The 9,049-nt window shown below is 38.5% G+C and overlaps 1 protein-coding gene across 1 annotated transcript; it reads left to right on the top strand.

Annotated features, from left to right (window-relative positions):
- The first annotated feature begins 556 nt into the window (after nucleotides 1-556).
- LOC127755201 (disease resistance protein RGA5-like) lies at nucleotides 557-7,290 on the top strand. The gene is made up of 5 exons (XM_052280860.1): nucleotides 557-1,471; nucleotides 3,995-5,718; nucleotides 5,875-5,945; nucleotides 6,130-6,225; nucleotides 7,215-7,290. The coding sequence occupies exons 1-4, from the start codon at nucleotides 678-680 to the stop codon at nucleotides 6,223-6,225; spliced, it is 2,685 nt and encodes an 894-aa protein (XP_052136820.1). The 5' UTR covers nucleotides 557-677; the 3' UTR covers nucleotides 7,215-7,290.
- Nucleotides 7,291-9,049: the final 1,759 nt, after the last annotated feature.

The raw sequence follows: 9,049 nt of genomic DNA on the forward strand, positions 1-9,049 counted from the left end.
CTAAAAAGAGGACTAACTTGGTACAAATAAAGCATGTTTACTAACAATAGTTCTTTAGGATTTGTTAAAAAAAAGTCACTAAACATTCAATTAAACAAGTAAAAAAATCTTAGTTTTGATTTACGCTTAATTTGTTAGACACGTTTTCTAAACAAACTAAATCTAACTCCATAATTAGAAGATCATACATAATTGTATATACGGATGAATTAAATATTATATATATTTTAAAAGCTAATAAATAGCTTGGAAAAATTATCTAAGCAATATCGATGATAAAGAAAAATTATGGAGAAATAGTTACTTTTGAAAAATGACAAGTGTCATCCGGTTGATATTCCGCATATACAAGTTTTTCAAATACAATCTAAAATACATGCTTGTGCAATGCGCAGACTATTTTCCTAGCTAGTTTGTTAGAACGGTAAGTAAATTGAAACGGAGGGAGTTGTCGGTGGACTTGCTCGGTCGTCACTGGTAGCTAGCTCTCCTATATGTAAAGGTGATGGGCAAGCAGCCGCTAAGCAATATATAGTACAGATGTCCTATGTAAAGGCGATGGGTCATCAACCACTATATAGATAATAACCATTATAGCAATCCGCTGCAACCTGCAGCAACCTATACCTAGCCTCATCCTGCTCACCATTCACCAGCAACAAGAAAGGCATCAACATATGGGGAGAGAGAGCATAGATGTCGTGACAGGGGCGTTGGGCAGTGTCCTGCCCAAGCTGAAGCTGCTGCTCGAAGATGAATTCACGATGGAACTAGAGATGATCTACGCAGCCCTCCACGATGTGGCAAATTCGCGCGCGGAGCAGCAGGGGCGCAACAAGCTGTGGGCACTGGAGCTGCGGGAGCTCTCGTACGACGTGGAGGATGCAGTCGACACCATCCTGGTACGCCTGGGCGGCCTTGAGTCGTCCACCGAAGCAGCAAGCAGCACGGGATCGTGCTGGCTCATTAAGATTACCAAGAGGGCCACAACCCATAAGGTCTTTGACGAGATCAAAGACATCAGGTTACGCGTCAAGGAGGTAAATGAATGGCGTGATCGGTACATGATAGATGACAGTCTACATAACCCTCGAGTTTCTGCTATCTACGACCCTCCTCGCCTGCCTGCAGATCTGTCCGTCGACCAGCACAGCCTAGTTGGGATTGACCAGGCAGCGGCCGAGCTAATAGAGATGTTGGCATTGGAGGGTGGTGCGTTCGAGCGGCGATTGAAGACAGTGTCCATAGTTGGAATGGGAGGACTAGGCAAGACAACTCTTGCCAAACTAGTCTACAGCATGCTTAAGGATCAGTTTCAATTTGGAGCTTTTGTTTCTGTGAGTCAGTGTCCTGACATGAACAAAGTTTTCCAGGACATGTTCTACCAACTGAATGAGGGAAATTATGACCATGCAGATAAGGATGTAGAGCAATTAATCCTTGCAAAGTCAGACTCCCTTCGGAAGAAGAGGTACATACATACCACATCCACCATTGCCACACGCTTCATGAGTATTCTTGGTTTTCAAACGATTAAGGCGGTAGCTTTTTAGACTTTAGTCCTCACCGTACGTGCTAGTACAAATTAATCGTCAAAGTTGCATTTGCGGTTTTGTAGGGTCACACGTGGTTTTTTAGCATACGCTTCATGATTGATGGCTCCCAATCCCATTTTCAGATTTGGTTGTCATATATATCTGCTCTTTTTATTGGTGCGCCAGCTAGACTATATAAACACTAAGGGTGTTTTCGTAAGTTAGGGTTGGGAACCCATCTCCTCCACACGAAAAACGGAGCAGTCCATTAGCACATAATTAATTAAGTATTAGCTATCTTTTTTAAAAAAAAATGGATCAATATGATTTTTTAAGCAACTTTCGTATATAAACTTTTTGCAAAAAAAACACATCGTTTAGTAATTTGAAAAGTGTGCACTCGGAAAAAGAGAGGGGTTGGAAACTCAGAGCACCGAACACACCCTAACTGCCCACACCAACAAAAGTCCCGGTTAATAAAAAAATAGTGAACAAATGTGGTTATCCAACTGAATAGAATTGAGTTAATTATAATGGTCAAAATATTAAAACAGTAGTATATAATAAAATATAGTGAAGAAATGTGGTTATCCAACTAAATTATTTATGAATTTTAGAATTATTAAATTAGGAAAATTAAATTGAGACTCCAAGAGAACAACTTATTAATCCGAATGTTGAAACTATCAAGTCATGAAAATACTACTTAATTAGACTCAAAACAAAGCCCCACATATTAATTATTAATTATGAATATTGGAAATATTTAACCATGGATAACTAACCAAGACTCCGCAAAAAAAAAACCCTTGTGTTTATTAATTCTATTGCAAAATCTATTTCGAGAGGCATCTCGAGTTAGGCTTAACCAGCGACGCCGACAATTGAGAAGTACTAATGCACATCACAGAACATGCAAGTAGTTTTTGCTATTAGGTTATATATGTCTTTTTTATCTTCTTATGAAGTTCTCTCCCAATCTATAATCCGATTACACCATTGTGCTCGTTGCAATTAAATCTTTAGAACAAGATCTTACATGATTATATTACGATGAAAAAATATTTATATTTGTAAATTACTTTTATTACATATGTAAGTTACTTTTATCATATACATAAATTACTTTTAGATTTGACTAAATTACTTCTTAGACATATAAAAGTAAATTCAATAACGTCTAAAAGTAATTTACATATATTTTAAAAGTAACTTAAAATAAAATGGAAGTAACTTTTTCATGGCATTAGAAGTAAATTTGTTGTAGGGATAAAAATATGACTTTATCTAGAAATGAAATTTAATCACCATAGATCAGCACATGTAAGTTTAATAATTTTTAAAAGTAACTTCAATGTTAATTGGAAGTAACTTTTGCATGGTTCAGAAGTAACTCTCTATAAATATGTTTAATCACCGATTGTTTTTTCCTTTTATTTTTGTTTTTCATGTAGAATGAGAAAAGAAGATAAAACCTTTGATGGCATTGATGGAATAACTAATGAGAATTAATCATGTATAAGATGTAATAGTTACTTCCTGATAACATGGAAGTTACTTTCTAACATGTAATAAATTACTTTTAAATTAATAAAATGTTTGAATATATTCAATATGGATCTTGTTTTAATTTGCCACATATTTTGAGTGGAGTACAATCATGCAAATAGATCTTAAAAACAATATGTGATTTAAAAGATATAAGTTATTAAAGAGATTAAGAAAAGATACATACTTTTGCATTTTTCAAGTTGAAAGGAGACAATAGATGGAGTGGTAGCTGGTTTAGACAAACCAGCTACCACTAGCTGTGTAGTCACGTCCAATGAAAAAAATGTATGCATTAAAGTTACTTTCCTTTTGTTATAAGTTACTTCTATAATATATGTAAATTACTTTTAGGCTTTATTGAATTTACTTTTATATGTCTAAGAAGTAATTTAGTGAAATCTAAAAATAATTTAGATATATTATAAAGTTAATTTATAATTTTTCATCAAAATATAATCATGTGAGATCTTGTTATAAAGATTTAATTATTACGAACACAACGGTGTAATTGGATCGTAGATCGAATGAGTAGTTTAAGAGAAAATTTTATTTAAAGTATAGGTGGATAGGATCTCTCATAGATGGAGTGGTAGATGATTAATTTAGACAAACCAGCTACCACTAGCTGTGTAGTCACGTCCTAATTCTATTGTTCAGAATTACTGAATGAAAAATATTAATAAATGGTAAATGTATCAGGGTGGATTCTATGTAAGATTTTGTAATATCCAGTTTTGAATGTGAGAACTATTAATAAAATTAAATTGTTCTTTTTTCGATTATTTAAACCAGTTTAGATATAACATTTATTAAATATTAGGTGCAAAGTGCATAGTACAAGTATCCCATGCGAATGCACATGTTACCGATTAGTTTTACTAATTCGTATCCCTTTGACATGGATATAGGTACTTCATTATTATTGATGACATCTGGTCTATGGAAGCATGGAATATGATCGGATCAGCTTTGTTGAAAAATGAGAACGGGAGTAGAGTAATCACAACAACCCGTATATTTAAAGTTGCATCAAGTGCTGATGATGTTTATACAATGCGGCCCCTCTCTCCTGAGAACTCCAAAAGATTACTCCGCAAAAGAATATGTACTGGTGAAGACAATTCCGATGGTGTTGAATTGGCGGAGGTTTGTGACAAATTATTGAAGAAATATGATGGCTTGCCATTAGCTGTCCTTACAATAGCTGATGCATTATTGGATGTTGAACCAATTAATAAACAGTGCTATGAGCATGTAAAGGGCAGAGTTATGCATGATATGATACATATATTCTCTTTGAGCTATCATGATCTACCGCCACATTTGAGGACTTGCTTGTTGTATCTAAGCATATTTCCAGAAGATTATTTAATCAAGAAAGACTTTTTAATCTGGAGGTGGATAGCTGAAGGTTTTATTGAATATGATGGTGGTATAAGCTTATTTGAAGTCGGAGAGAGTTACTTCGAGGAGCTAATAGACAGGAGCATGATCCAGCCAGTAGAGGCCGGTGACGAAGACTCAGTGGATGGTTGCCGTGTTCATGGTGCGGTGCTTGATCTCCTCTGTTACCTCGCAACAGAAGAAAACTTTGTTACTCTCCTGATAGACAACGAGCAAAACATATCCTTAGGAAGGGGTAAGCCGCGCAGGTTAGCCCTCCAGAAAGGAAATAATGAAGACCACACTCTGCAGACTGACATTAGCTTGGCGAAAGTGAGGTCATTTAATGCAAGTATGTGTTCTGCTAATATGATGCCGCTACTGTCAGGGTTTAAGTTTCTGCGTGTTCTAGCTTTAGAACACTGTCCATCCATCAAAAGTTACCATCTTAAGTACGTTGGAAAGTTATTTCTGTTGAGGTACCTAGGACTAGTGGGGACACCTATCAGTGAGCTCCCAGATGGAATAGGAGAACTAGTGTTTCTACAGACACTGGACTTGAGGGAAACTGGCATACAAGAACTGCCACGGAGCATCTGTCGCCTAAGAAAACTGATGTGCCTTTGTGTTGACAGCACTGCAATATTGCCCAGTGGGATTGGGAACCTAGTGGCCCTGGAGGACCTGCGGTTATACTCAGTGAGTACTCTTCACTTTGTTAAAGAAGAGTTGGGGCAGCTGACAAAACTGAGGATTCTTGAAATTCGCTTTGAAGAACTGGATGAGCAAATGGAGGATGCTTTCTTGCGGTCTCTGAGCAACCTGCAAAACCTGCAAACTCTCGAGGCCCCGGAGCTGCGTTTGGGGGACCTGAAGATCCTTGGAAGGTTGCCGAGTCTCCGTTCCCTGTGGATATCATCAAGATCAAATGAAAGGCCGCTCGTGATCACCGTCGAAGATGGGTTTCCTTCTCTTATAGAGTTCACTCTCTTGAACGGTGCCTTCGGGCCAGATTTTCAACGAGGAGCCATGCCAAAGGTTCGGAGAGTTGAGTTCAGTTTCAGCCTGCGCGATTTCAGCTCTAGGACTGATTTTGGCTTCGGATTGGAGAACCTGCTCTCACTTGAGCATGTCACCATCCGTCTCCACGACAAGGTGCATAGTGTGGAAGCCGCACTGAGGCACTTAACCAAGAAACACCCCAGACGTCCCACAATTACACTGATAAGGGACGGCGAAGAACCAACAGGTTCTTACGGCCTTACTCTCATTTAGCTAATTAATTAATGCATGCAAAGAATTCTACTACCGAATTGCGCAATTCCCATCCCCGTCCGTAGCTTGCTTCATAATCTAATAAGTATAAACTAATTAATATTAACTAATTTCTTATCTAACTTTCCAGATACTGCGGCTTCCAACGACACAAGAACACAAGAAGAGTTGGCGGAAATGGAAGCTAAGCAATTGGAAGAGGTACTTGCAATTTAAACACATTGTTCAGATTCTTTTCTTTTGTTTTTCTTTACCGTTTTATCTATGTACTTATTTATTGCACGATTTTTTGAATATTTAATTCATGTACGTATTCTCTTGTGAATTAATTCCTACCCAGTTGTATATAGTCTTTTGGCCCTCATTTTACTAAGTTATTTTGCAGAGGAGGGATAAATTCATTCAGGAACTTCATGAGGAGAATTTGTGGTTGGACGACTTGCAAGCTCAGCTCATGAAGATATCCGAGCATAAGAGATAGGTACAGATAAATCACATGCGCATGCATGATCTTTTCTTCACTAGTATCGTACTGGGATTGGAAGACACATGGATAGGAGACAGGCCTTTGGCTGAACAATTCCCAGGCTTATATAATATAACTTTCACAAAAAAAAAAGTGTCAATAGCAAAGGTCTTTGATATGGGCTGGGATGCCCTTTAATTTCAGAAGGACAATAGGGGGGATAGGGCTGTGAAATGGGAACAATTTAAAAAGCTTTGTAATGGGAAAGTTTTGCAAAATAGGAAGGACAAACTCATTTGGACACTTACAAAAAATGGGGTGTTCACTGTCAAATCTTTTTACTATGCAATGAAGCTGCAAGACAGTGGATATCCTTTTAAGCAGGGGCAGATTCACAATGGGGGCGGGGGGTCTCGAGACCCCACTACCGCCCCCGGGACAGTGGAGACCCCTCTAAGCCCCCATTAATTTTTTTTCATAGATCCATAGGATGTGGGGACTGGAGGTTCGATTTATACTGATGTAGTTTATTTAGCCCCCACTATTATTTTTTTCTAGATCCGCCCCTGCTTTTAAGAAAATCTGGAGATTTAAGGTTCCTACTAAAATCAAAGTGTTTATTTGGTTGGCTTAAAAAAATAGTATTTTGACAAAAGACAATCTTATTAAAAGAGGATGGAAGAAGGGCACTGCAAAGTGTCAGTTTTGCAACAAACCTGAAAGCATAAATCATTTGTTTTTTTAGTTCAGTTTAGCACGTTTTGTGTGGCATACCATGCATTGTGTTTTTGCCTATCCCTGTGGGGTTAAAAGAAGCAATGGGGGGATGGTTAAAAAAGTTCTCTAAAAAGAATAGGAATCTGGTTTCAATAGGAATAGTTGCCATTTTGTAGAGCATCTGAAAAATCAGAAACAGGGCTTGCTTCGATCATATAATTCAAAATGATCCTATGGAGGTGATTTTTCAGATTGCGCATAATATAGAAAATTGGGCGATTTTGCAGAACAAGGAGGAAGAGGCAAGAATCTTGCTGGAGGGGGCCAGGGTGCTAATAAGTAGGTAGCCGCTAAATTCTACAGTGCCCGGCATGGTTGGAGTTTCAGAGCTGGAAGGATCTTCAAGCATTGGTTGGGGAGGGGGGGGGGGGGGGGGGGGGTGTTGAAACATGAGCCAATGGCTGAGTTTTTGGGTTTTATTAGAAAGTATGGGTTGTTATGTTCTTAGGAATAGAATGGCTGGAAAGTTGTCTGAATGTTTGTTGGGTATGTTTAAGGGACTGTGTGTAATTTCCTTCACCCCAACCATGGTCGGATGGCACCTGGATTAGGGGGCGGGGGAGGAGGTTGTGGTCGTTTCCCTTTTGTGTTCTTTTCTTCGCTTTTGTAGTGGGTGTGTTGTGAACCAGTTATTATTTCTATTAATGGAAATGGTGGAGCAGAGCTCTCCTAGTTCAAAAAAAGTATCGTACTGGGATATATTCTTACATAAATGTGGTACCCACTAACTTTAGATAAATACTATCTTTGTCGTTTCATATTATAAAACGCTTTGACTATTTTTTATAAGTTGAACTTCTCTAAATTTGATTAAGTTTGTAGACAAACATATCAACTTTTATAATACCAAATTAGTTTAACTAAAAAGAACATTGAATATATTCAATATTTTGTTACTATATTTATTTGGTGTTAAAAATATTACTATAATTTATCTATAAACGTCATCATATTAAAAAAATTAACTAAGAAAAAAAATCAAAGCTTAAACGGAGGGAGTCCTAATGATTTCTAGTCATGCCGCATCGTCACAAATTAATCTATCCTTTTACTGTACATATATGGTCTGTTTGGGAAGCTTAAAATTCTGAAAAACAGCTAGTTAGTAGCTAGCTTCTGAGAATCTGGAAAAGCTGAGTTTTCCAGCTTCTGGCTTCTAGTTCATTTTTTGAATTCTACAACTATAGTTTCTCAAAATCTGGTCTAAAAGTTGGACTGTTTAGGGAGTTTTTAATTCTTGGAGAAGCTGCAGCAGCTAGAAGCTTTCCCAAACAGGACCATAGAACCCTATTGGTTGCCATAATAACACTACTACAGAAACCAGAAACCTTAATAGAAGTCGGCTTATAGGTGCCGGTTCTTTTAAACCAGTATCTATTGGTCGTTTTCCATCATCACGGGATAAACAAATTAAAAACCGACACTTTTAAGAAGCTATAGGTGTCGGTTTTAGACAAAAATAGATACCTATACTATTAGTATCTTTCTTTTAAAGACCGACACCTATACTAATGTTATAGGTACAGTTCTTTAAAAAACCGATACCTATAATTAGAAAAATAAAAAATGGGTCGACCGAACCAGCTTGCTTTATCTAGTCGAGCCCTTGTTCACCCTCAGCTCATTCTTTTCATCCTCCCCCTATCCACCCCGCCGTCATCCCCTCCTCCCCGCTGTTGGGCGCTCCTTCTCCTCCTTAGACGCCACCACCGCCCCGATCAATGCCGCCATGACCATGGGGCTGGATCCGCCGCCGTGAGCACGGGGGTGGGCGGATCCGCCACCAGGCGCTCGGGGGCGGCCAAATCCACCATTGCAAGCATAGGGGCGAGCGGATCCACCGTCGGGCGCTCCAGGCTGGGTCCGTATCGCCTCGTGTGCGCCAGCCACGCTGCCCCACATCCTGCACGTGGCGTACTTTCAACCCACACAATGTATTTGCCGGTGTTCCCGGGCTACAGCTAGAAGAAGCGCAATTGTCTTTTGCAAAGTTTTGTATATCTGTATTGGAATAGGATATATTAGAATAATTGTTGAAGTGTCTTTTGTAAGAAGAATCACA

The sequence above is a fragment of the Oryza glaberrima genome, chromosome 11 (genome assembly GCF_000147395.1).
Source record: "Oryza glaberrima chromosome 11, OglaRS2, whole genome shotgun sequence".
In the NCBI taxonomy this organism is placed as follows: Eukaryota; Viridiplantae; Streptophyta; class Magnoliopsida; order Poales; family Poaceae; genus Oryza; species Oryza glaberrima.

What these genes read in the sequence shown, in the direction of transcription:
- LOC127755201 (XM_052280860.1), top strand. Translation starts at nt 678, where the DNA reads ATGGGGAGAGAGAGCATAGATGTCGTGACAGGGGCGTTGGGCAGTGTC. An exon ending in GACTCCCTTCGGAAGAAGAG is followed by an intron (nt 1,472 to 3,994) that starts GTACATACATAC and finishes ACATGGATATAG; the next exon opens with GTACTTCATTATTATTGATG. An exon ending in GGACGGCGAAGAACCAACAG is followed by an intron (nt 5,719 to 5,874) that starts GTTCTTACGGCC and finishes CTAACTTTCCAG; the next exon opens with ATACTGCGGCTTCCAACGAC.